The sequence below is a fragment of the Peromyscus californicus genome, unplaced genomic scaffold (assembly GCF_007827085.1).
Source record: "Peromyscus californicus insignis strain IS unplaced genomic scaffold, ASM782708v3 Scaffold_2__1_contigs__length_46816999, whole genome shotgun sequence".
Classification (NCBI taxonomy): domain Eukaryota; kingdom Metazoa; phylum Chordata; class Mammalia; order Rodentia; family Cricetidae; genus Peromyscus; species Peromyscus californicus.
The window spans coordinates 3,810,576-3,837,958 of record NW_026294540.1 but is presented as its reverse complement, the minus strand read 5'-3'; the positions used below and the strand labels follow the sequence as shown (position 1 = coordinate 3,837,958).

At 52.5% G+C, this 27,383-nt stretch overlaps 1 protein-coding gene across 6 annotated transcripts; it reads left to right on the top strand.

Annotated features, from left to right (window-relative positions):
- Nucleotides 1–110: 110 nt before the first annotated feature.
- On the top strand, nt 111–27,316 carry Sart3 (spliceosome associated factor 3, U4/U6 recycling protein). 6 transcript variants are annotated; one of them, XM_052755041.1, is made up of 19 exons: nt 111–1,469; nt 5,297–5,423; nt 6,525–6,629; nt 8,190–8,374; nt 9,211–9,262; nt 9,670–9,794; nt 12,382–12,537; nt 14,374–14,512; nt 15,018–15,125; nt 16,151–16,228; nt 16,346–16,404; nt 17,371–17,480; nt 19,918–20,030; nt 20,792–20,868; nt 22,127–22,295; nt 23,201–23,652; nt 24,048–24,200; nt 24,628–24,806; nt 26,442–27,316. In XM_052755041.1, the coding sequence occupies exons 1-19, from the start codon at nt 1,152–1,154 to the stop codon at nt 26,614–26,616; spliced, it is 2,880 nt and encodes a 959-aa protein (XP_052611001.1). In that variant the 5' UTR covers nt 111–1,151; the 3' UTR covers nt 26,617–27,316. The 6 variants fall into 6 exon arrangements, with proteins under 6 accessions (XP_052611001.1, XP_052611000.1, XP_052610999.1 ...); XM_052755040.1 differs by having other exon boundaries at nt 9,157–9,262; nt 12,382–12,530; nt 14,418–14,512; XM_052755039.1 differs by having other exon boundaries at nt 9,157–9,262.
- The last annotated feature ends 67 nt before the right edge of the window (nt 27,317–27,383 follow it).

Sequence of the window (27,383 nt, the reverse complement as noted above, 5' to 3'; positions counted from 1 at the left end):
GGGGCGCGCGCTCGTCTGACGTCACGGGGCGCCGCCCTCGCCGGGCTTTCTGGCCACGCCCCCCGGAAGGGGCGGGGACGGGCGCAGAGCGGGAAGGTGTGAAGCGGTGGGCGCGTTCGTTTGGGGTGCTGGCTTGGGTGGCTGGGTCGGCTCGGGCGGTTTGCAGGGCCGCGGGGCCTGACTTGCCCAGACTCAGGCGTCCTTGGGATTCGAACTTGCCTAAGTCCCTGTGGAACTCCTTGTTCTTCTGGCTGTGTGGTTCAGGAAGCGGGCTCTCTTCCCTAATTCAAATACCGCCCTTGCATCCGTGGAGCCGACACACAGTGTACACTAGGTGTCACTGCACAATCGCGGGGGTCCCGGGGAAAGCGACACGGACACGATTCCAGCCTCGTTAACCTTGCAAACGAAGGAGAAAGGCGGTCGGCGGAGAAAGACACCCGTGCTTTTCTACCCCCAAGAAGGCGAAGTGTAAGAGGGGAACACACACCACGCCTAGGTAGAAAGCGTTCAGTTTTATTGCCAGTGCACGGCATTCCGGAACAGTACTTACTGTAGCGCATTAATCCTATTGGCTGTGAACCGATAAAGTCACAAAATCCCCGGGATTAACAGCTACTAGGCACTAGACGTTACAAAGGGGGAGGGAGCTCTGTTCTTCGGGAGATAGAATTTTCCCATGAATGGTGCGTTCGATCGCCGAGGACCTGGAGTTTTGTCTGCACCCGAGGCCCGGTTGCTGGGAAACCAGCACGCACTGGAGCTGGCCGAGCGTTACAGGAGGCGTTTTCTAAAACCAAGAACGACTTTGACCTTCTTAAGATGGCGTCTCGACCTTAACTACAGACATCACGCTCACACGACTTCCGCTATGGCCGCCACTTCCGGTTCAAAGACCCAGCGACTGTCCAAGGTTGTAACGGAACACACGTTATGCTAAAAGAGCCTTTTTTTCCCGACAGTGGCTTCCAGAGAAATATAAAGATAGTGTCCGCGGTGGATATTTTACGGGCTTCCCGCGTCCCGAGGCCCTCCGTGCCGCTTCAAGTGGTGACTGAGCGGAGTTTTGATCAGGCGCACGCCACGGACAGCCCGATACTCGCCGGGCTTCGGCGGGCGAGGGAAGACCCGAGAGTCGCAGGCCGCGCAAGATGGCGACTGCGGCCGCATCCTCTGCGTCCGAGCCGGAGGTTGAGCCCCAGGCCGTGCCTGAGGCCGAGGGCGAAGAGGATGACGCGAAGGCGGCCAGTGTGGAGAGGAAGGTGCTGTCCCGCGCTGTGGCCGTGGACGCGGCCAAGGCCAAGGGGCCAGGGTGGGACCTGCAGCAGCAGGAAGGTGTGAGCGACAGTGACGGGGATGAGGAGGACGCCATGGCTTCCTCCGCCGAGAGCTCCCCCGGGGAGGACGAGTGGGAGTACGACGAGGAGGAGGAGAAGAACCAGCTGGAGATCGAGCGTCTGGAGGAGCAGGTGGGCCGCAGCGGGCAGCGGGCAGCGGGCAGCTCCGTCCCTTGGGTCCCCGGGCCTGGCCCGCCCCCTTGGTGCTCCGCCGTATTGAGACCTCTGAGGTCGCCAGCGCGCCGGCACCCGTCGTGTCTCCCTGCGTTCCGGGCTCTGCGTGGCCCGTGGTTTTGCTCATGTCTTCCAATTGAATTCTTCCCCCGGCTGGGACGGAAGCAGTAGTGGTCCGGTTTCACTGTGGGAAACTGAGGCTCGTGGAAGGGGCTCTTGCGCAAGGCAACGCTTCATTGAAAGTGTTTCTTGTTTTAAGCCGAATCCAGGACGTCGACTCTTTTTATACTTGAAATTTGTGTTTGTATGCATGCACACACAAGGTTGTCTCTTAACCCTGTGGGCTCCGGAGATTGAACTCTGGTCATCAGGTTTGGCTGCAAGCGCCTTTACGTGCTGAGCCGTCTCTCCAGCCAGGACGGCCACTCTTAACCAAATGGTGTTAACTGTCTGACAGTCGCAGGAAAACTTAATTTTCCTTTAGATATTTCTTAGCACTGATGTTTGTTACCTAACACAAGTGTGTGTGTGGTTTTCTAAGACAGGGTTTCTCTGTGTAGTCCTGGCTGTCCAGGAACTGGCTTTGTAAACTCAGAGATCCTCCTGCCTCTGGTTCCAAAGTGCTGGGATTAAAGGTGTACACCACCATGCTTGACTGATTTTTTTTTTCTTTTAAAGCGTTCTTTTTTGAGTTAGGATCTCTCTAAAATCGCCTTGGCTGTCCTGGGACCCAGAGAGATCCTTCTGCCTCTGCCTCCTGAGTGCTGGTATTAAAATATGTGCGCCACCACAGTTCTGGAATCCAGGAACATAGCACACATGGCACATAAGCTTAATTGATGGCGACCTTAACACCTCAGGAATGTTGCAGACATCTGCCCTTCGGTCACGCAGTCTCTCAGGAGATGGGTGTCTTGGCACTCTGCAGTTTAGATTGTGCTGTGCCAGCATACTGCAATGCTATTTCCAGACTTTCTGTGAAGTGTTAATTTAATTACTCTTTATCAAGTAAAAAAATCGGGAGTCAACTACTGAGGTAAGAACCTGAAAGATCAGAGAACCTGGAGCAGCTGCCAGCTGCTTCCTACCTCTTTAGTTCCTCAGTTCAAAAGGACCAAGATCCTCTCTTGGCCCGCCTAACCACTTCCTGTCTCATCTGTCTGCAGGCCTCCAAACCTCTATGGTCAGCTAGTGGCTAGCTCCGCCCTCTGACTCTAAGCAAGCTTTGTCAGAACCCAATCAAAATATCACATAACATTTCTGATTTAAAATTTGTCACCTGGAGCTGGGCGGTGGTGGCGCACACCTTTAATCCCAGCACTCGGGAGGCAGAGGCAGGCGGATCTCTGTGAGTTCAAGGCCAGCCTGATCTACAGAGCGAGATCCAGGACAGGCACCAAAACGACACAGAGAAACCCTGTCCTGAAAAACAAAACAAAACAAAATTTGTTATCTGGAACATTTCCAAATGTGCAAGTCTTGGTGTGACGTCTGTTTGTGTGCTCAAAGACCTCTAAAAGGGTTCACTTGGCAGATCTGTAGCCTAGTCTCCAGCCTGGGACACCATTCCGCTTCGTTTCTGTGAGATTAAGTACTTCAGAAACTTCATATGAAAGGGAAGTTGAGTGTGGTAGCACTCTTGCTAATCCTGCTCACTGTTTCTCAGGATCTGTAGGTTAATCTTGGTTTACTGTGCAGTCTCGGCATGTGTATAGGTGTATAGCTGTCACATTCTCTCCCCTTAGGTCATTAATTTCTTTTCTTGGCTGTTTGAGCCAAGGTTGGTTGACTAGAATTCACTTGTGGGCATCTCCATGTGATTTCAGAAGGTTCTGGATGCTTGTCTACTAGGGATCACTAGGGAGCAGGATCACAGGCTAGGCTGTGTCTTTCTGGTGTTTTGCTAATTAAAATTTCCAAATCATGGTTGAGTGGTTTTATCAGATGCCTTTTCTGCATCACTGTTTTCCCCTTATCTGCTAAGAGGACTGGTTTTTTTTTTTGGCCTCAGAACCACCTTTCCACTTCAAGAATGTGCTCGGCACAAGGTGCATCGGTCCCTTCCCTTTGCTGGGCAGTAGGCAGGATGTGGGTATTCCACTCTGGCTTAGCCTTGTACCACAAGGACACTGGCTGTTTACAGTTTGGAGGGTTAGGAAGAAAGCTACATGAGCACTCACGTGCAGGGTGACAGTGTTCTCCTTCATAAAGGGAAAGGACCGAGTGCTGACTGGCATGGAGGCAGAGCTGAGTGCTGGGTATTGCCTGTGTACAGCTAACGGAGGTGGGAGTGTCTAGACACTTTGCTCACAGACCTTAGATGGCATCTGTCAGCCTTGCTGTGGAGTGACACTGGTTGCAGTGTGGGTGTCCTTGCTGGCTGAGGGTGTTGAACACTCGCTCAGTTGTCTTGTTTGCTGTCCATGTGGCCTCAGGAAAGTGTCTTGTCATTTTTTTCTTTTCTTTTCCTTTTGTGAGATGGGATCTCTTGTGTAGACACGACTGACCTAGAACTCACTGTGTAGATCAGGCTAGCTTCAAACTCAGGGATTTTCCTGGCTCTGCCTGAGTGCTGGGATTAAAGACATGCACTACCACATCTGAGCAACTCCTTTCTCCTTGAAACAGGATTTCTCAAAGCAGCCAAGGCTGGCGGTGAGCTCAGTCTTGCCAGTCTGCCCTTCAGTGCTGGGATTGCACCGGCCGACTCACGGTGGTGCTCGGTGTGTCGCGTCTTCCGCTGAGCTGACTTAGCTCCAGGCTGTGCTGTTGAGTGGCGCTGTGCCCCCTTCCCATTCCCACTCGTAATTACTGTCTTGGGGTCAGATGTCTGCTGCGTTGTCTGTGTCTTCCTTAGGTGACTTATCGAGGAGACCGTGCTCCTCTGTGTGCTTACCTGTCTCGTTGCTGTCTTTTCAGTCCTCCCCTTCGTGTGGATGTGTAAGAGTTACAACATTCCCAACTTTTAGCTGGAAAAGGTTCAGATGTAAAACGAGCCCTTATGCACCTAGACAGCAGGCGGGCAGAGGGCCAGGACCGCACCAAGTGCAGCTCGTTGTGGGTCTCCAGTCACAGCAAGGTCTGCACTTGAGATAGGAGGCTGGTGGCCAGGGCTAACCAGATGCACCACCAGCCCTGGAGAGATGGCTCAGTGGTGAGAGCACCTGGCAGAGGACCTGAGCTTGGTTCCCAGCATACATAGTTCAAGAAAATATTAAAAATAGAAAATGATGAACATGCAGTGTCAGTTAAGAGTCAGCCCAGGCTTGGGCAGTGGTGGCATAAGTCTTTAATCCCAGCACTTGGGAAGCAGAGGCAGGTGGATCTCTGAGTTCGAGGCCAGCCTGGTTTGTAGGTTTGGGATGTGTGCCAGAGTTGGTGGCTGCAGTCATATTATTATGGATCTCACACCAGCCTCTTGCTCTCCTTACTTGTTCAGTAAAATGAAAGAATTTGTATGGCAGAGCTGCCATTTAGAAATCCCTGTGAGTTCTGTGGGCTGGAGACTAGCAGTGCCCCCGCTTTATAGATGGAGAGCTGAGGCTGAGGAGGACACTGGCGACTTCCTAGGGATGGCGCTCTTTGTCTCATTAGAGAGGGCCCCGGGGGTCGGGGCGGGGGAGCTTCCTGTTAGGAAGGCGCACCTCTCACCCCGTCTTCTGTGTGGTGGGGGCAGGGGCTGCTTTGCTTTGCTTACTCAGTGGCCTCCCAGGTAGACACCAGTACTGTTTGGGGCAGATGTGTCTATTGTTGCTGGAGGTGACAGATGCTGACTGTCCTCTTAGCTGTCCATCAATGGCTTTGACTACAACTGCCACGTGGAGCTGATCAGGCTGCTGCGGCTGGAAGGAGAGCTCAACAAAGTGAGGATGGCCCGCCAGAAGATGAGCGAGCTCTTCCCCTTGACTGAAGGTAAGGCTGCCACTCCCGGGAGGGCGCGGGAGTTGAGGTAAAGGAGATAAAGGGAAGCTGGCTGCTTCTCACTTCTTCATTGTCTCAGACTGTTCTGCAGAACGTGGTCTGATCACACAGATTCACGCGTGGAATACTGGTTCCTTACCCCAATACTATGAGAAACATTTTCTTTAGCGTCATTTAACTTCCCTGTGGTCTCTTTCCCATTCCACAAGTGTATACTTAGCCTGTGCTCATAGGGCCATGGAATTGTAAATTCAGGTAAACATTTATAGTTTTAAATCTCTTTAAAAAATATGTGTATGGGTGCTTTTGCCTGCATGCATGTATGTGTGGACCTGGAGCACACAGAAGCCAGAAGAGGGCGCCAGATTCCCTGGAACTGGAGTTATAAACAGTTGTAAGCCACTGTGTGGGTGCTGGGAATCAAACCTGGGTCCTGTGGAAGAGCATCCAGTGCTCTTAACCACGGAGCCATCTTTGCAGCCTCTAAACTTAATAGTTTAAATGCAAACATTTGTTTTTGGTACAGTAATTGTACATTTTGTTTACTCCCACACATTTGCATCTGAGGAACTTGCTTGTAGTGAGCAACTTTGTGGCTGGGTCTTGGTTATATTTGCACCTGACCTTTCAGCTCAGAATCCCTGGCCTTGGGGTAGTCTCTGTCCCAGCTCACAAGCACAGCTCAGCTGAAGCTGCCGAGAGAGGCCGCAGTGTGCATTTCTAATGAAGCTTCTCAGTAGCAGACGAAGCAGGTTGTGGAAACAGTGGAGACCCAGTTTCCCATGGTTGGCCTAGGGTAGCAGTGGCTCTTCCTGGTACATGACAGTAGGATCCACTCCTGCGGACAGGTGTGTCACATGCCAGCTGACTCTAAATTGTCACATGTCATCACTCAGTGTCTTACAAGATGGACATAAAGTTTGAATGGGGATATGTGCTTTGCACAGTGGGAAATGCCTGGCGTGTGAGGGCTTCAGTGGCCTCTGTCTGGAAGCTCACAGTCCGTGTGCCCTGCCCGGGCTTTAAGATCTGGATCTCTGGGAACCTGTGGGAGCAGGTGAAGGGTGTGCTGAGGTGTGCTGTCGTCTCTAGAGCTCTGGCTGGAGTGGCTGCATGATGAGATCAGCATGGCCATGGACGGCCTGGACCGAGAGCACGTGTACGAGCTCTTCGAGAGAGCCGTGAAGGACTACATCTGTGAGTGCCGGGCCCGGGGCTGGTGGGCAGACCTCTCCTGCCTTGTGCTGCATCTGATGCCGCCAGGAAGTTAGAGCTCCATCTTCTGGGTTATGTCTTCGTGTTCAGTGGAGGTTATTTGGGCTTGAGACACGTGGAGAACTATGGGCGGGAAAAGAGGGAAGCCTCACAGCATCTCTCCGGCAGGGAGGACTTACACGGGATTTCATGCACTGCAAGTTTAGCTCGGATCTCTTGACTGACACAGACTCTCACTCTGTAGCCCAGGCTAGCCTTCAGTTTGTGACCCTCCTGCTTCTACCTCCTAAGGCATGGGTGTCTGTCCCTCTGTGTCCTTTTTGTTGTCCTTGCTTTGAGACAAGCTCTCATCATACGGCTCAGGCTGGCCCTGCTTCAGCTTCCCAGTGTGCTGTACAGGAGCCTGTCACCACATCCATCACGTGTCATCGTGAGTTCCAACCCAACATGGTGTACAGGTGTGCACATCCTTACACCACATCCTTGTCGTTGTGAGTTCCAAGCCAGCCTGGGCTACACAGTGAGTTCGAGGGCAGCTTGAGTTATAGAGTGAGACCCCACCTCAAAAACCAAAATAATTCTGAACTATCGGCTTTGTACAGCCTCTTACCAGTTTTAGACAACATATTTTTAAGAAGAATATTAAAATTACTGTAAGAAAGCTGAATGTAGATGTTCTGTAAACCCAGCCCTCAGGAGGTGGAGGCAGGTGGAGGTACGTAGTGAGATGGAGGTTCTCCTGGGACACATGAGACGTTGTCTCAAAACAAAACCAAAACCCATGAGGACAGTTTTTGGGTCCCAGCTCCGAGGCGACAAGGAAAGAATGGTTGTGCTAACAGAGGCTGTGGCTGTGTGCCTCATCCTTGTGGTCTTCCTGCCTCTGCCTCTCAAGTACCGGGATCACAGCTGTCCCCACCATGCCCATTAAGGCGGGCTCATGGATTGTCACAGATGTGCCACTCTGTGAAGGAGATGTTGGTATCAGACTCCACGTGTGAGGGAGGGAGGGAGGGAGGTCTCACAGCGAGTTCAAGGGCAGGTAAGGCAGTAGGGGAAGACCTTGCCTCAAGAACTCAAATCACACAAAAAGTGGATTTCTAAGGCAGGGTCGATGCTTCTGGTTTTATTCTTTCCTTTTGGCCTGAAGCCTTGCAAGACTACAGTCAGCAAGAAAAGCTCTAGGATCTGAAATTTTTTATTTCAGATTTATAACTACAGTCATTGAAATACCTTAGTGGGTTCCTTCACACACCCCCACACACCCCCATCTGTCTGTCTTTTTGCGTGGTTCCATGCTCCCCCCTTGTGTTTTAACTTATTACATGTTGTCCCTGGTGTGCAGTCAGATCTCTGTGCTGTGCTCAGTAGAGAACAGAGATAGCTCTTCTAGAGTTCAGCCTCGTGGGAAACTGGGGTGCTTGTTGGCAGTGTCCTTCTTTGCACAAATGAGCACGTTTTGGTGGGGCACGTGTTTTGTTAGCACTAGGGTGACGCTGGGCATATTATGACCTGAACTTACAGATTGCTTCTCCTTTTTAGGTCCGAACATTTGGCTGGAGTATGGCCAGTACTCAGTTGGTGGCATTGGTCAGAAAGGTGGCCTCGAGAAGGTTCGCTCTGTGTTTGAAAGGGCCCTGTCATCTGTTGGCTTACACATGACAAAAGGCCTGGCCATCTGGGAAGCTTACCGAGAGTTTGAAAGTGCCATTGTGGAAGCTGCTCGGGTGAGTGCCCAGGTCTCTGACCTAAGCTTGTAGGTAGTATTATTTTGAAATGACGTCCAAGAGTCTAACAGTTAACCCATAGTGACAGGGAGCGTGGAGTGAAGCCCGAGCCTGGGCTCTGATGTTCCCTCTGGTCTCGACCGTTCCCAGACTATCTGTGGACACAGGCCCAGGCTGGCCCCGGACACAGCACCTGCTGCCCCAGGCTCCCCACCATGCCTGGCTTTCCACACCCTCTGGCATGTTGTCTCTGCTGTGGCTTTACCACACTGTGCTTCCCCCGGAGTCACGGAGCCTGCCACCCTGTCTAGAGCCTTTCCCAGCCTTCCCTTCATGACAGCAGCAAGTCCCCAAGGCTGTGGCCATTAAATGTTTTGCTTTGTGATACTTAGGCTCTAACCTTGTAGTCATTTGGACTTTTTTTTAAAGATTTGTATTCAGAATTCTTTGTTGCATTTTTCTTGTGTGTATGTGTGGTATATGTGTGCCACAGCCGCACGTGGAGACCAGAGGACAACTTGTGGGGGCTGCTGTTCTCCTACCTTGTTGACGTAGGGCTTGAACTCGGGTCGTCAGGCTTGGTGGCAAGCACCCTTACCTGCTGAGCCCTCTTACTGGCCCCGGGTTCCTTGTAGTCCCTTTTCCCTTTTTGCCATGAGCCCCTAGAGGCAACAATATGGACGATACCTCCTGTCTAAGACATCATAGGCTCTTGGTTTGAAATGACTTTCTGAAGCGGAAGGAGCCAACCCTTGTCCTTTACCACCGATTTGCTTCTCTAGCCCGTAGCTGCCTTCCTTTCCCCCTCTGACTGGGAACAAACCTTTGATTCACAGCTGGAGAAAGTCCACAGCCTCTTCCGGCGACAGCTGGCGATCCCACTGTACGGTAAGGGAAGCAGACTTGTCAGTAGCCGGCCCTCTGCTTGGCTAGTGCCGTTGTCCATGTCCTTCCCCGGGGTCCTGCCTGCCCCGGCAGGAGTGGCACTCCTTCTGCCTGGAGAAGTCTGTTAGGAGTTGTTAGTGCTAAGACTTAGGAGGGGCAGAGGCAGGGGAGAGAGCTCAGCCGCCGTGTCTTCCTGCTTTGAAGACACAGGTGGAAAAGATCACTGTTGGCCAAGAGTCCCGCTGCTGGTCTGTCTCTGCATGTCAGTGGGCTCCACAGAGCTGGGAGGCTGAACAGTGAGAGCTGTCATGGACAGATGTGGGAGGACTGGGTGGCGTCAGTCTCCTGGCTTCTTTTGTGTTGATAAAACTCAGTGGCACAACCCATGGCCTGACTCCATCTTCCAATAGATATGGAGGCCACCTTTGCAGAGTATGAAGAGTGGTCAGAAGAGCCCATCCCGGAGTCCGTCCTTCAGAACTATCAGAAAGCACTGGAGCAGCTGGAGAAATACAAGCCCTTTGAGGAGGCACTGGTGAGTGCTCTGCTCCTGGGGACCTTCCCGCAAGCTCCCCTCATCCGTGGTTGCATGTTCAATGGTCTGTTTAAGTATGTCTTACTGTGTGCTGTATAGAGTGTAGAAATGTCCTAACAAAGTGAACATCCCTGTACCCACCACCCAGGTTCAGAAATAGAGCCTTGCAGTGCCCTAGGAGTCTCCCATGTGCCCTCTCCGATTGCCTCTTCCTCCCTCTCCCGTGAGGTAATCAATCGCTGATGACTTTTTATGATAATCCCTCCCCTTTGACAGGTGTAGCCCTGTGAGCGTCCTGTAGTGTACCGCTTTATCCTGTTCGTTGAACTTGGCGTGGTGGCTTAGGCGTGTTTCTTTCCCGCGTGTGTGGGTTTAGCGTATGTCATAAACGGTTCAGCCATGGCTGCCCTGTGGGGCTGTATGAGCAGCAGTTTGCCCACAGTGGTGCAGCACAGTGGTGCAGTGTTGTCTGTGTACGTGGAGGAGTTTCTCTAGCGTGTGTCAGAGGTCACAGTGTCATGCTACAGATGTCCCTGGGTGCCTGCATTGCTAATGACAGAGCGTTTGCTCATGTGCCTTGGCCGTTGGGGTTTTTCACTTTTAGAGGTTGTGAAGTTCTTTGTTTTTTCTTAGTGCTTCTGGGGAGACCTGGCTTTTGATCCTTCCTCATGGCATCTTTTTGCTTTTGAACTGCTGTCTTTGTGGCGCTGATTTCATCTTGAAGCCTTAGTCTGGAGGGTTTCCATTCAGTGGGAGCGGGCAGTACGATCAGAGTCTGTGGAGAGCCACTTGTGGTCCTGATGAGGACAAGTGTGTCCCTTGCTGCAGTACAGAGACTGTGGGTTTGCTGTGACTCTGCCCGCTGCCCTGCTTGTGCTGTCTTGGTAGTGACAGTTGAGCACTCTTCACTGAGCCCGCTTTCCAAGGGATCTTGGCTTTCTTCAGCTGTTGGCGTGTCCGTCAGACCCACACTCGCCTGTCAGTTCTGTTGAACATTGATTGCTATTGCCTGGATCTGCGGGTCAGTGGAGGGAGTTCCCAGCTCCTGGCATGTGAACCCGCAGGTCTCCCGAGAGGCTGTGATCGCCCTGGGAGGCCGCTGTCCTGGAACTTTAGACAGACAGTGCTTTGGGTGTCCTTGTCGGTTGGTTCTTTTTAAAGACTTTCATTTTCTAGTTGTACTTCCTGATGTGCAAGAGTGCAATTGATACTTCTCATTATTGGTTTTCTTTTTCATCCATCGGGTTCACTCACACAGGAGAGCTGGTCTTGGGCTGTTTTGTGTTAACAGTGTTAATGTGGTGACCTTTACCACACACCTCCTTGTGCTCTCATTTCTTGACTTGTCTTGCTCTTTGGTTTGACCCTCTAGACATCATTGTTTGCGCTGTCTCAGACAGTCTCTGCATGCTCTTTGCTTTGCTGCTCGGTCCTTTGGAATCTTAGCTCTGTATCTGGACCCTTGCGGCTTGAAGCTGAGTGTGTGCTGTCTTTGCACCCGGGATTCACAGGCGGCAGGTTTTCTCCGTTTTGACTCCGACAGGCCCTGTCTCTGCTTTCCTTCTGGACAGCTGCTCTCTCAGGCCGTAGCGTCGCACTGATGTGCTGTTCTTGGCAACAGAACACATCTCTCTCTTGTCTTCTGTTGTCACAGGCAGTTCAGCTGTCTGTCACCGACGTGCTTCTTGGAAGGAAATCGTCACTGTCTGTGATTTTAATCTCCCATGGTTTGATTGGCTGTCCTGCGATCTCATTAGGTGGGGCCGGCTGTCTTGTCTGTCTTTCTTGAGCTGCCTTAGGCATCTCGGTTCTGTTTTCAGTATCTTTGTGAGCACAGTGAGGAAGAGGCCACACCGAGAGTTGGGCTGCCCTGGTTTTGAACCAAGCTCTGGCACTTAGTAGCTCTGACTCGGGGGTGTTGAGCTTCCCTGTGCTTCGCTTTCCCTGAATGTAAGATGCTTTCTGAGACCTGCCTCCTACAAACGTTCAGGGATCAGATTGCTGCAGTCAGCAGAGGCCTGACCCCGAGTAGGCTTTCTGCTTCATCAGGGTCCGTCCTCGCGCCAGGCCGGCTACTGGAGCAGATCTTGTCAGGTATGCAGAGCCATGTCCTCCTCTTCTTCTTCATCTGTAACAGTGTGTGGGCACTTGTGTGCACAAGCCGTCCGTTCCACTGTGGCCGTCAGCAAAGGGTGGCGGAAGAGAAGATGGGGTGAAAGAGGGTTAAGAGGCTGTGTTGTGTGTCAGGTTGGCAGCACTCAGCCTGCGCCTGTGTTCTCCTGACACGTGTTTTGAGTGTGAGCCTTTCACTGCACCTGCCAGAAGGATGGGAGCAGTGGTCATAGGCAGGGGTGCTGTTCTGTCATCTGTGGTCAGGAGTGGTTGTAGAAAAGGGTTTGGATCCTGGTGGCGGGGGCCGGGTGTGTGGAGGATCCCAGTGCTCATAGGTCACAGCTCTGTCCTGTTGTGGGCAGTTAGGAGCTCTCATCTTGGGTTGGCTGCTCTTGCCAGCGCTGAACTATTTGAAGATGCTTTCTGAGAGTGTCAAGCATCTAGATTTAACAAGTGTGATTTTCCTGTGTTCCAGTTGCAAGCAGAGGCCCCAAGGCTGGCAGAATACCAAGCGTACATTGATTTTGAGATGAAAATTGGGGATCCTGCTCGCATTCAGTTGATCTTTGAGCGTGCCCTGGTGGAGAACTGCCTGGTCCCAGACTTATGGATCCGCTACAGTCGGTACCTAGTAAGATATGTGCTCCAGTTCTGTGTGTGTCAAGGTAGACCGTCTTAGGAGGGGGTGCTAGGAGCAGCATGGTGCCCCCTCTGCTTTTTCCCTTTCTGTCCCCCTTGGCCCCCTCTCCCTTGCTTTTGATGCTGTTTTAAACTTACACCAGCTCTAGAGAGAACCTGTCTGCGGTCTTCTTACTGAGGACTGCAACAGTAGCGTTTCATGCTGCCTTTTCATCATGGAAGAATGTTAGACGTGAAAGAGATGGTTAAAGTGAAGTCTCCCGCACACGCCCCGCACACGCCCCGCACACGCCCCGCACACACGCCCCTGGCCTTCAGCAGCGGTCAGAGGCCTGCATGGCTACTGTCTCACCTCTGCTGTTCTTTACGGCTGCCTCAGCATGTACAGGAAGTGTCTTCCCGAGAGAAGGGGTTGGCGGAAGTCCACACGTCAGGATTGTGTCTGTGGGCCATTTTGGACTGCCCGCTAGCTGCCTGCATGCCCATCTTGCATGCTCCTGGTGATTTCTTCCTTGAAGAAGCCAGGCCACAGCAGTCTATTTGTTTTTGTTTTCATTTTTTTTTTTTTTTTGAGACAGGTCTCAGTATGTAACCCAAACTGGCCTCAAATGTGTGACTCTCCTGCCTCAGCCTTGTAGTCCCCCCCCCCCCCCTCTTTGGGGGCCTGCCACCCAGCTCCCAAATAAATACACAGACTTATTCTTGCTTCTGAGTGCCTGGCCTTAGCTTGGCTTGTCTCTAGCCAGCTTTTCTAACTAAACTACCCCACTCATCTTTAACCGTGTTTTGCCTTTCTCTGTTCTACATATTGTTCTTTCCTTCCTTTTTTTTTTTTTGGGGGGGGTTTTTCGAGACAGGGTTTCTCTGTGTAGCTTTGTGCCTTTCCTGGAACTCGCTCTGTAGACCAGGCTGGCCTCGAACTCACAGAAATCCGCCTGCCTCTGCCTCCCAAGTGCTGGGATTAAAGGCATGCGCCACCACCACACGGCCCTTTCTTTCCTTCTTATTCCGTGGCTGGCTGTGTGGCTGGGTGGCTGGCCCCTGGCCTCCTCCTCTCCTTCTCCTTTTCTCGATCCTCCCTCTTGTCTTCAAGCCTAGATTTCTCCTACTTAATCCTCTCTGCCTGACAGCCCCGGCTATCCTTTCTCCTAGCTATTGGCCGTTCAGCTCTTTACTAGACCATCAGGTGTTTTAGACAGGCACAGTAACACAGCTTCACAGAGTTCAACAAATGCAACATGAAAGAACACAACGCATCTTTGGATCATTAAACAAATATCCACAGCATAAACGAATGTAACCCATCTTTAACTATATTCCACAACACAGCCTCCTGAGTGCTGAGCTGACAGGGCACACCTTGTGCATTCCTTGCTTCACCAGAGACCCTTTAAAGGAGTCTCTTCAACAGGTGGCTGTGCTGGGGTGTCTCACTGATGTCATTAGTCACTTTTCTCATCCATGACCAAATACCTGACAGAAGCAGCTTAGGGGAAGCGGCTGAGGGGTGCAGCCCTTGATGGTGTGGGGGGTGCTGCTGTGCTTCTGGAGGTGGCGTCTGCTGGGTGCATGGTTTCAGTCAGGGACTGGAGAGGGGCACAGGGTGGGCGTTGGGTTGAGTTGAGCTATAACCCTCAGGGCTCTCACCTCTCCCACTGACCCACTTGCTCAGCTAGGGCCTGCCTCCCCAAAGTGTCACAGCCTCCCAAAGTAGTGCCAGCGGCTGGTCCCGAGTGTTGGAAGGTGTGCCTGTGGGGAGTTTACACTCAGCCTGTCACACCGAGGAGGCCTGCACTTCTGCCCTCTCACTCTGGGCTCTCTGTCACAGGATCGGCAGCTGAAAGTAAAGGATTTGGTTTTATCTGTACACAGCCGTGCTGTGCGGAACTGCCCCTGGACAGTCGCCCTGTGGAGTCGGTACCTCCTGGCCATGGAGAGACATGGAGTGGACCATCAAGTGATTTCTGGTGTGATGTTTGTCTGGAGAATGTCTCAGTTCTGTTTTTGGGATGTCCTTCCTGTGCAGCTCCTGTGGAGCCTGGGCTTGCTGGGATGAATGGCATGAACCGCCATGCCCGGCAGCTCTAGCCTTTTGTCCCAAGTGAGGAACAGAGCTGTGACAGTCTTGAGCCAGCGCCCCAGGGCCTGCCTTGTATGACAGACGCTGTTTGGCTTCTTAGCACGTTAGCCTCTAATACTCAGTGGGTTTCTTAGAAGTCACGATCTGTCTTTTCCGACTGGGACTATAACTCTCTCTGGAAGAGTCCCTTCTAGAGCACAGTGCTGGAGGGGCGTCCCTGCAAACACTGTCTATACTTCCTTCCTTGGTGTGTGGTGCTGTGGATGGACATCTACAGCCTGTGCATTTATAAGTGCATAAATTATAAGTGCATAAGGCACACATTTGTGAGTTTTGATGGCCTTATTTCTTTGTGGATTATCTAGTGAATGTTGTGTTTTTCTCCATTGCAGCGACCTTCGAGACTGCTCTGAGCGCTGGCTTCATCCAGGCCACTGACTATGTGGAGATTTGGCAGGTGTACCTAGACTACCTGAGGAGGAGGGTTGACTTCAGACAAGGTAGAGTGTGGGCCTCCTCAGAACTGGACTTTGTCATTGTGTCCCCCACCTCCCTCTGTGTGTGTGTGTGTGTGTGTGTGTGTGTGTGTGTGTCAGAGAAGAGCCTTGGGTTCTGCTCCTCAGGAGCCATCCACTGATTTTTGAGACGGTCTCCCATGAATTGCCCCTGAGCTTCAGCCTGCGGGGTGGTGGTGAGCACCGGGACCACCTGCCCCACCTTGGCAGCAGTGGGACGTGTCTCCTCACCCGCTTTGTACTTGGTGCTGGGGATCGGGTCCTCATGCTGGCACGGCGAGAACCTTACGATGGTGCCGGTCCCTCAGCGGAACCTTATCAGTTTCCAGCTTAGTCAGACTGGAGTGAGGAGGACGACAGTCCGTGCTCACGCGGTTCCCGGCAGCCGTCACAGCCTCGTTTCCTGTGTCTGACCTTTCCACGCCCGTCTCCGTTTCTCCTCTGTGGCTGTGACACGTGCTCTGACGAAAGCAGCCCCGGGTGGAGGCCCAGGCCAGGACGAGGGGAGTCAGGGCTGAGGAGCTTAGAGCAGCCGTCACAGGACAGAGAAAGCAGACGCTGCGTGTGCCCTGTCCATCACACAGCGCAGGACCCACAGTGGGCGGGCCTTCCCAATTCAGTTAATGTAACCGAGATCATCCATCACAGGCACTCCCGGGGCCCATCTCCCTGCTGATTCTAGGTTCTGTGGAGTTGACGCGCACTACCACAAACCCCACATCTTTTCCCAATAAGACTGCCGTGTTCTTTTAGATCTTTGTCCACAGATCCCTGCGCCACATCAGAGGTCAGCTAGAGAAGCCTGTGGTGGACTTAAACTATGCCAGATCTTACACTTTGTCCCTGCCGGGCAGTGGCTGTGTTTTTCACAGCCAGCACGCCTTCCCAGTGTTTATTGTTGTGAGAGGAAGTGTGACTGAGGTTCCTGTGTCCATACTGGGTCTCTGGTTGTGAGATTTCAAAATGGTGGCTGTGGTGGCTTCATGGAATTCCTCTACCTTTTCCAACAGACTCTAGCAAGGAGCTGGAAGAGCTGCGGTCCATGTTCACACGTGCTCTGGAGTATCTGCAGCAGGAGGTTGAGGAGCGTAAGTGGCCAGCTGCGGTCTGCCCAGTTGCCTTACCTGTTCTTGCTTGTCGAACCTCGTCCCAGCTAGGGGTGCTTGCTTTACATCTGTCCTAACTGTTCCTTTCCGTTCTGGAAGGTTTCAGCGAGAGCGGAGATCCAAGTTGCGTGATCATGCAGAGCTGGGCTCGGGTTGAGGTGAGCATCTTCACAGACCTGTCTGTCATGCCCTCCTTTGAAGGCTGTGGTTAAGTGCTCTGTTTGCCATTCATGAAAACCGGGGCAGAGTCTGAGGGTGTGGTCTCGGTGCTGAAGGATTCATGTTTACCTGGCCTGCTGGGCCTGATTGGTTTTCTTGCTGTAGACATTCCCAGCCAGTAGCTGCTTAGCAACAGTGCCTGGATGCTAGCTGTCGACTCATTCACCTCCTCAGCCCTTCCCTCACTGATGCTTGAGGGAGTACTGAGTGCCTGCTGTTCTCCAGCACTCGGCAGGTGCTGTGAATGAGCCGGTCTCTGCATACTTAGATTTTAACCTCGTCCAGAAGATGGACGGTTTGAGCAGTAGAGGGCACAGTTGGATACTATTCCTGAGCCAGGGACCCTGAGCTGAGTGAGGAGCCCCCTCTTCATCAGCTGATAGACTATTACAGCTCCAGTCCTGTTCCATGATGGGAGTTGGGTCAATGAAACTAACCTTGTTGGGTAATTCTGTGAGATTCTTGATGAATTTTGAAGGATGAGAAATAGGCTCCCCGCTTAGGTGATGTTACTAGTTCAAATCACGTGACTTTGGAGGGTCTGCACTGGCATTTGCTGCTGGGTTGGCGTCTTCCTCTGTAATGCTCTCCAGGCAGACATTTGCAGTCAGGTTCATGTAAAAAGTAAACGGGGCCCCGTCTCACGTTTGCAAGAGCTGTCAGTGGGACCTTTTGTCTTTCCTTTAGCACCAGGCCGCTCTGTGCTGCAGGCTCTAGCCGAGCTACAGCTCTGTGCAGACCTTTAGACTCCCTGCTGCAGAGAGGCAGCCAGCTTTAGGCCTGCTAGTGCTGGACCCTGCAGGGACTCGTGTGACCCAGGCATGGGGCAAGGAGTGCTGCAGGCATGCCTGTGTGGATGCTGCTGTGAGGGGAAGGGTCTGGCTGATCTTGCTAACGTATTTTAGGCTCGTCTGTGCAACAACATGCAGAAAGCTCGAGAACTCTGGGACAGCATCATGACCAGAGGAAATGCCAAGTATGCCAACATGTGGCTGGAGTATTACAACCTGGAAAGGTGAGTGGCCCAGGGCAGGTGACTTCTCTACCCATTCTTGGCTGAGCTGACTTGAGCCTGCTCCTGGGGTGGGCACCTTCCTGCCTCTTCCTTTAGCAGGGCCTGTGCCTGGCATTTCTTGAGAACCAGTGTTTTGTGGGTGTCTGTGGGGGGAGGTGAGGGGTGGGGTGGGCTCCCTAGCCATGAAGTTCTTGTGTTTCTGTTTTGAGTTTTGAACATGCATGATTGGACTTTTTTTTTGGGGGGGGGGGATGCTTATTTTTATTACAGTTTGTATAGGAAGTTCAAAGCACTAAAAGACACAAGCAAAGTGTCAGATTAACGAGGAGCTGCTGACTAGATTTAGTGGTTTGGGGGCTCCTTGATGGTGTGTTTGTAGTGTGTCCAAGCTGTGACCACTCTAGATTATTGAATTTAGTAAACTACACCCAGTGGGAAGACAAAGAACATGACCTTCCTTTTTTCTTTCCCTCCCAAGATTGAGACTGTGCATAGCCCAGGCTGGCCTTGAATTCATGGTGATTCACCTACTCTGCCTCCTCAAGTGCGGGCCAAGATGGCAGGCGTGAGCTACACCACAGCTGTCTTAACCACAGTTTGATTCAGTGCCTATTGAAAATCCCCACCATTTCTAATACCGTTTTCCTTTTTAAAATAGTTTTTCTATTTAGAAAATGTGTGCCCAAATTACAATAGTTAAAACACATATAGCGGTGTGTGGTAGAGCGCGCGGTCCCCATTGCCCTGCCACCACAGAAGCTTGTCAGGCTCACGCTTCAACAGTGTTTATGTGGGTTATGCCGATTTTACTGTACCTGGAAATCAAAATTATTTAAAAGATGACAAATCCGTGCATTTAACATAAATACACTTAAAAAAAATAGAAATTTCTATACTTTCCAAACTTCAGATACTTTGATGACACAGTCTGGCATTAAAAACAACAACTTAGCCGGGCGGTGGTGGCGCACGCCTTTAATCCCAGCACTCGGGAGGCAGAGCCAGGCGGATCTCTGTGAGTTCGAGGCCAGCCTGGTCTCCAAAGCGAGTTCCAGGAAAGGCGCAAAGCTACACAGAGAAACCCTGTCTCGAAAAACCAAAAAAAAAAAAAAAAAAAAAAAACAACAACAACTTTATTTTTCTTTGACAGGGTCTTACTATGTAGACCAGGCTAGCCTCACACCCATGGAGATCTACCTGCTTCTCCCCCCAGCTGCTGGGATTAAAGGCATACAACATCACAATTGGCTTAAAACCTTTTATTTTATTTTCTGTGAGTGGGTGTTTGCCTGAATGTTCATCTGTGCATCACAGTTGTGCCGGGGGTCACAGAGGCCAGAGGGGGCCTCAGGTCCCCTGGAGCTGGAGTTACAGGTGGCTGTGAGCTGGGGCTCTAGCCTGGGTCCTCTGGAAGAGCAGCTGGTACTCTTAACCACTGGGCTGTCTCTAACCCTGAGCCTGATGTCCCGTCAATGTACTGTAGTAAGGGACAACCATCTGGGTTCTCACGCCTGTCTCTGCTCCCCTCTGCGGTGCTGGAGTTTTTATTGCAGGGTAAAAAGAAACTGGCCTTGCAGAGATGGGTTGCTGTTCTTCCACTATAGCCAATCCCAACAGGGCCAGATGGAATGTGGTACCTGGAGCCATGTCAGCGAGCTTCTCTGGTTTACAGTATCTGTCTGTCTGCCTCTTGGCTGATAGACCTTCGTCCTGATGCTGTAATTCTGTGATGTCCAATTTTTTCCAATAAGTACCATCCTTCAGTGGCACAGAGCTGTTGAGTGTGCACAGAGTTCCTGAGTGTGCATAGAGCTCCTGAGTGTGCACAGAGCTCCTGTGTACTTGCTGTGTTGTTGCACAGCATTAGAGGCATGTACTTGCTTTGCGCTGAGTCTCCATTGCTTTTCTACCATCCATGCAAACGCCAGCACTTGGCAAAGCCTCAGAACATTTGGAGACTCCATGTAAAGTGTTCTGACTCAGCAGACCTGAGGTCTTGGGTGTGTGGATCATAGTCAGAGAACCACTGCTCTGAAGGTTTTGAGTATGCTAGTACATACATACATACACATACATACATACATACATGCCAGTGTGAGTAGCATCTCTTAACATGTTAGTGGGTGTGCAGAGCCCTCTGGTGGACTGCAGACACTTCTTCAGCTAGGTCTAGGTGCATTCAGTTGATGCATGGTTCCCTCCCATTGCACAGAAGGCCTGGCTAGAGTTTCTTGTCTGAGGTGCATTTCCAAGGAAAGCATGTGTAGAAAAGGGTCTCCCCTTGCACCTGCAGAGGTGTGTGGAGGGGAGCAAATGCCCTGGTGCTTCTGAAAGCCGCCGTCTCCTCTGTAGTCGGGGTTCTTCCGCCTCCGCAGGCACCCCGTCCACGCTCTCTGCCGTGAGCCCTAATGGCAGAAATGTTTGTCCTCTGCTCTAGGGCGCACGGTGACACGCAGCACTGTCGGAAGGCTCTGCACCGAGCTGTCCAATGCACCAGTGACTACCCTGAGCATGTCTGTGAAGTGCTGCTCACCATGGAGAGGACAGAAGGTGGGACCCTGCCTCTGCTTCTGGCTTGGAGTGTGGCCCTTTGGCCAGTCGTCTCCAGGGGAAGCATCTGGTCTGTAAGGACAGATTGGCTGCTTGCCTGTGGGAGTGAGCCCTCTGCAGCAGCCCTCAGTCTGCAGTCACACCTCTGGCTGACCTCATGAGTTAGTACCAGTAGCTATCCTCCCCGCCACAACCAAACGGGACCCCTCACAGATGCTCCTTGGATGGGAGGATCCTGCATGAGAACTGCTGTTCCGGTGGTGTCTGCCCACAAAGGCACTCAGAAAGCGGGACTCAGCTCAGCATGTTCTTTGGTCCCTTGTGGAATTTTAGGTCCTTGGTGTTGGCCCTAAGCCATAGCAGTAGCACTTGGGAAATAGTGTTGGTTTCTCCATGGGCACCTGTCTGGATTAGGGTGTGAGCCCAAGACCTGCAGATTAGACCCAGAACAGAGACACTGGCACACTGGAGTAGCTCCCTCAACTCTGCTTTGCACTCTGCTTTGGACTGTTTTTATACTCTTTTACCACTGAGAGCCTGTAAAGTCGGCTTTTTGTTTTAAAGTCTCTTTGGAAGGAGGAGGACACAGCAACCCAGAAGGGTTGTTGGAATTACAGACTGGAGTCTGACGGCATGCACTGTCTTAAAGAGGAGCAGCTGCAGCTCTTGTGACGGGAGCTGTCTGCTCTGGAGCACTGGGGTTGGGGAGCGCTGCCCCAGCCCAGAGGTGATGGTCAAGCTGTACTCTTCTTTCTGTCCAGGGACCTTAGAAGATTGGGATGTGGCCGTTCAGAAAACCGAAACTCGCTTGGCTCGCGTGAATGAGCAGAGGATGAAGGTGATAGTGATCTTCCCGAGGGTTTGGGACTGTACTGCCCCACCCCCGTGGTTTGCTGCGGGTGTTTTGTCGGTGTGAATGTCTGTGCACCTTGTGTGGGCAGTGTCCACAGTGGCCAGAGAGTGTCAGATCCCCTGGTACTGGAGTGTCTGTTGTGAGCAGCCATGTGGGTGCTGGGAATTGAACCTGGGTCCTTTGGAAGAGCAACTGGTGCTCTTAACCATAGAGCCATCTCTCCTGCCCCTTCGTAAGATACTAACTAAAACCATTTGGGTCAGTATTTACACTTAGCCCTTGCTGTCTTATAGATTCACTTAGAACTTCCAGTTTAACAACAAGAACTGACCGCACTAGATCAAACACAAGAGCCCAGAGGGGCTCCTGGGTCTCACTCGTGGGAGCTGTTGGCACTTGATGGCTACTGGAGAGAGGAGGGAGCCTCAGTTTCCCTCTAGGGTGCAGCCTGGGACAGATTGCCACACTCCCTCCACTGGATGGCTTCTGCAGACAGACCAGTTGTACCAGTTAGACTCAGTGGTTTAACAGAAAGAGTGAATAAAGTTGAGGCAGATGTGGTGGCCAGGATCCGAGAGGAATGGGGTAGGGGGGTGGGCGGGGAATTTGATCAAAACGTGTTGTATATATGGATGAAATTCTTGAAGAATATTTTTTTTTTTTAAGGAGCCACAATAGGCCTATGAGTGGAACATGAGCATCTGGCTTGCTTATGGCCTGGGAAGGATTTTCTAAGTTGGGGGTGGGAAGACCCGCCCTGAATGTGGGTGGCATCATTTCATGGGCTGGGCTCTGAAATGAAACGGAGAGAGCGAGCTAAGCATGGCCCGCGGGCATTCCTTCTCTCGTCCATCTGTGGATGGTGCTGGCTGCCTCGAGTTCCTGCCCCAGCCTCTCCACAGTAGACCTGTAAACAGCCTGCAGCTGTGAGCGCAGATAAACCGCTCTCCCCTAAGTGGCTTTTGTCGGGCATTCTGTCCCAGCAGCGGACATGAACCTAGGGCAGGGCCCTGGCTTTAGGAATGGGTTTCTGTTGCTCGGTGTGTAATGATTGCAGATATTGAGAGTATATGAGTTCCGAGTCTCCTCTTCCCATGTTCATAAGCTCCTACGCTGCATGTAGAGATCCCCCTGCCCTCCCCCCACCCCGCCCCCCCATCTCCTTCAAGGTCCTGTCTCCTCAGGAGCCAGCCAGCCTAACACGGCACCCGGGAATGTCCTGCCCTCTTTCCCTCTTTCCTAGGCTGCGGAGAAGGAAGCCGCTCTTGTGCAGCAGGAGGAGGAAAGGGCTGAACAGCGGAAGAAGGTGAGGGCCGAGAAGAAAGCCCTGAAAAAGAAGAAAAAGACCCGCGGTGCAGACAAACACAAGGCGGATGAGGAGGATGAGAGAGAATGGGGCGAGGAGGAGGAAGGTAACGTCAGCTTAGCCCAGGCCGTACACGCAGTCCATAGGACTTCGCTGGGGCCCGCACACGCGGTCAGTCCATAGAACTTAGCTGGGGCCCGCACACGCGGTCAGTCCATAGGACTTAGCCGAGGCCCGCACACGCGGTCAGTCCATAGGACTTCGCTAGGGCCCGCACACGCGGTCAGTCCATAGGACTTCGCTGAGGCCGCACATGCAGTCCATAGGACTTCGCTGGGGCCCGCACACGCGGTCAGTCCATAGGACTTAGCCGAGGCCGCACACGCGGTCCATAGAACATGTCCAGGAGTGGCCTTGATGTCCTCAGAGGCACACACCGAAGTCACAGCGGTGCTGCCCTGGCAGTCAGGGTTCATACCATCGAGTCTGCAGCTCTGCTCACTATCTCCGTGTCTCTCAGTCGTGAGTCTGTGGTAAAGCCCCAACTGAAAATCAGTGCTCTGTGTAGCTGTTCCATGTCATTTCTTGAGGCAGTGGTAGAGGCTGTCCAGGTCCAGCTCACGTCTGCTGCTGGGATGCAGAAGACTCTGTCAGTATAGAAAGAGTTTTAGAGACATCCTTTGTACCAACATTGAGAGTGCATGTGTGGGTGGTCTGTCACCTGCAGGCTTCCGTACTGCTTCCAGGGTCTGTTCTCCCGGGTCACTTGGGAATTGTAAGAGAGGGACTCTGGGACTCCTGACTGTATGTGCAGTTATGACTGGACGGTGGGGATTTATGTTCTTGCTTTCACAGACAGCTAGTGCCTTTGCTGGTGTGTAAATTGGGCCCACACATTGGGGGCCTGGTGGCTGTCCCTGCGTTGTGGTGGAGTTCGTTTGTGTTGGGACGTGCTGGTGCAGAAGGAATGCGTAACGCGTTAACTGTCTCTGTTCTCTCGAATGCCTGCAGAACAGCCTTGCAAGCGCAGACGCCTGGAGAATAGTGTGGCCTCTGCCGTGGCTGCAGCCACGCAGGAAGACACGGAAGTGGCTGGGAGATGTGTGACCATAGACGTTGCTCCTCCTTCCAAGCAGAAGGAGAAGGCAGCCTCCCTCAAGCTGGACATGCCCAAGGTGGCTCACGACAGCAGTAAAGACAGCGTCACGGTCTTTGTTAGCAACTTGCCGTACAGCATGGACGAGCCAGAGGTGAAGCTCAGGCCACTCTTCGAGGCCTGCGGGGAGGTGGTCCAGATCAGGCCGGTCTTCAGCAACCGTGGGGACTTCAGGGGCTACTGCTACGTGGAGTTTAAAGAGGAGAAGTCAGCCCATCAGGCCCTGGAGCTGGACAGGAAGAATGTGGAAGGAAGGCCGATGTTTGTCTCCCCTTGTGTGGATAAGAGCAAAAACCCCGATTTTAAGGTATGTTTTAGGAAAAAGGATGCCTTTAAGGTGGGCTGCCAGATGGGCAGTGCTTAGAGCCTGGAGCCCACACAGGATCATGTGCTGGCAGCCTCGAGGCTCGTTGAGGAGCCGTCTGCCAGGCTTGGCCACTCTGAGCCTCCTTGACTTGGTGGTGGATATAGTTAGCGTGGGGAAAGATGGCTGCTTTCCTTCGGGTGCTCAAGAGCGTGGCGAGGGCCGCTCCACCTGTGCTCAGGGCATGGCTGTTACTCTGGCCGTTTTACAGAGGTGACGTGCCCAGTGGTTCTGTTACTCAAGTCTCTGTCTGGCTGGGACACACGCCTGTGAGTTCCTGGGCACGTACGCTGGCGTGTGCCTTCCTGAACCGTGCATGGACTTTGCCTCTCTTGCAGGTCTTCAGATATAGCACCACCCTGGAGAAACACAAACTCTTTATCTCGGGCCTGCCCTTCTCTTGCACCAAAGAGGAACTCGAGGACATTTGTAAGGCTCATGGCACCGTGAAGGACCTCAGGCTGGTTACCAACAGGGCTGGCAAGCCAAAGGTCAGTGGGTGCAGCAGACTTTGGGTCTGTTGCTGAGGAGTGGTCAGCCTGGGCTTCCCTGTCCTCCTCCTCCTCTCTGTGCCCTGTTGGATCCTTCGTGTGACACATTTGGGGTCATCTTTCAAGCCCTGACTCCCTCCACCCACTTGGAGAGTTGGAGTGTGGTGGAAAGAAGAAGCCAAAGGATACTGACCGTCTGGGATTTGTGTCTCTCCACCTCTTGCTGGGCTTACACTGTTTCTGTCTTTGGGGCAAGCGCAGAGGCTTTTCGAGCTTCCAGTCAGTGACAGCCACAGGGCAAATGTTTGAACTGGGGGTAAATCGGTAGCCAGGAGGTGGCATTAGGGAGGTCCCTGCTGATGGGTGCTGCTCTCCTGAAGGAAGTCAGGTCCTTGGCATCTGACCCAGCTGTGAATTTGTCTTTCAGGGTCTGGCCTATGTGGAATATGAAAACGAGTCACAGGCATCACAGGCAGTCATGAAGATGGATGGCATGACCATCAAAGAGAATGTCATTAAGGTGGCAATCAGTAATCCCCCTCAGCGGAAGGTTCCAGAGAAGCCAGAAGTGAGGATCCCTATGGTACCCCGGCAGATGTATGGAGCGTAAGTGTCTCCTGCTGTTTTGTGCAGGTCTGTCCTGGCTAGTGCTGGGGGCAGGGGGTGAGTCATGTCTGGAGGTCAGTGAGTTAGGTCGGAAACGCCAGGACCTGCTGCTGAGTGATCTCTGGTGTCACCGGCCAAGATGTGCATACAGGTCTCTAAAGGGAAGCGGCCCTGGTGGCATGGTGTGGTGTTTGCCAGTTCACACCTTTGCTTGGGGCACTGGGATGGAACCCAGGGCCTCATGAGTGCAGAGCAAGTATTAGGTTCCTAGTGCTGCCATGAAGACTGTGGGGAAGAAAGGCTTATATGGCTCACCACTTAGTCCATTACCAGGAAGCCAAGACAGGACCTGGGCAGAGGCCATGGAGGACCACAGAAAGCTTACTGGCTTTCGTGCCAGGCCTTGCTCAGCTTGCTTTCTTAAAAAAGTGTTTTTGTTATTTACATTCATTTTTTGTGTTATGCGTATCTCGTCTGCTTATATGTCTGTGCACTACATGTGTGCAGTGGCCACAGAGGCCAAAAGGGGATTAGATCCTCTGGAACTGGAGTTATAGATGGTTGTTAGCTGCCTTATGGGTGCTGGGAATTGAACCTGGGTCATCTCCAAGATGTGCTCTTAACGCCCGAGTCTCTAGCCTCTCATCCTGCCTGCCTTCTTTCATTTTTAATATTGATGTATTTATTTATTTTTACGCATATGGGTGTTTTACCTGCACGAATGTCTGCCCTCCATGTGTGTGCAGTACCTGTAGAGGCCAGAAGAGGGCATTAGAACTGGAATTATGAGTGGTTGTGAGCCACTGTGTGGGTGCTGGGACTCAACCCCAGTCCTGGAAGAACAGCCTGTGCTCTTACCTGCTGAGCCATCTCTCTAGCCCTAGCCTGCTTTCTGACATAACTCAGGACACCTACCTGCCTGGGGATGGCCCCACCCCAGGGAACTGGGCCCTCCCACATTAATTTTAAAAAAAAGCTCCGCTGACATGCACACAGGCCAGTCTGATGGAGGCATTTTCTCAATGTTCCCTCTTCCCAGATGATTCTAGCATGTATCAAGTTAACAAAAACGTAGCCAGCCAGCTACAGTCTTAGCTTTTGAGAAAATTTTGAGGCAGGGCCTTCGCCTCCTCAGAGCTGGGAGCACAGGCATCCAGCTAAGGTGAGCGCTGGCAGCGCACATGCGTGGTGTCTTTGTCACTAATCCACGCTTGGAGCGGAACTGGAACCGCGTGCCTGCCAGTCTGCGGCGGAGCTGCCACCCCGCAGAGGCTGTGCTGTTGTGCTCACTTGGTAGAAGGAGCCCACAAGGCCAGGGCCTTTGAGGCTGAGAGATGGCAGCCTCCTTTGTCACCTCTGTGACTTGGCCGAGGGATGGATGTGCATGGTCAGGGCCGTGAGAAGGCGGCTGTTCAAGTGTTCCTTGCTTCTGGCTGGAATCCGGGCGCAGGGTGTCTCGTGGTTCCCATGCTTGCTTTTCCTGGTGTGAGGGTGGAGCTCAGCTGCACGCATGCTGGCCGGTCATGGTTCTTCCCATTTCCATCCTCTGACTTGGCTGATACCCCAGCTGTCTGGCCGTCCAGCTGGGGCTATGGAGTCCGCTAACCAAAGGCTCATGGTGTTTGCTCTTTCTAGGCGCGGGAAGGGAAGGACCCAGCTTTCCCTTCTTCCTCGGGCTCTGCAGCGCCACAGTGCTGCTCCTCAGGCCGAGAACGGCCCTGCTCTGGGGCCGGCTGCCACCACTTCCATGACCCCCGAGGCTCCTAAGATGTCCAATGCTGATTTTGCGAAGTTGCTTCTGAGGAAGTGACGAGGACTGAGAGACGGGAAATGCCTTACTTCCTCATGCTGGCCAGACAGGCCACTGTGGGCCCTGGAGACAGGAGGGCTAGGCACTCACCGGTCTCCCACAGATTCCTCTGATGGAGACGAGAGGGAAAAGCCTACATTGAGCATGGCGGCGAGGAGTATTCCCTCACATTGAGGGCGGAGGCCAGCTGCTTTACAGGCTGTCCCAAGGTACTTCAGTGTCTAACAAGGAGGGACTCAGCTTTTGAGACCCACTTGTCCTGACACTTTGACCACCTCTGGCCCCTTTTCTACGAACCCCCTACTCCCCCAAGCCCCGCACAGCACGAGTGCCCATCGCTCTTTAAACGTAAAAAGATACAATGGAAGATGCTTGTCACTCATGAGAATGGCCTGGCTAGTACAGTGCGGGTGGGGCCATCGCAGAGAACAGGTGATGATGGGCTTTTGTCCAAAGAGGCTGCGAGTTTTTTATTATGTATTTGTAATTGACACATCAACTGTTTTATGTTCCCAAAGCGGAATGTCTGCGGTATTTGTTTATTTAGGAATGTGTGTGCCACTGCTGTGGACCATTTTCTTTGCCTGGTGACTGGAGACCTGTGTCCTCTGTCCAGACACTTGTGTCTAAATGCTGTGTCGAGCGCAAAGTCGTCCCCCACTTAGCGTTGTTTATTAAAGTGAAGTTCTCTCTTACCAAAGCCTTGCACAGTGCTGCTGGGTTTGTGTTCACTTACAGCGGGTGTGTTTCACATGGATGCACCTGCT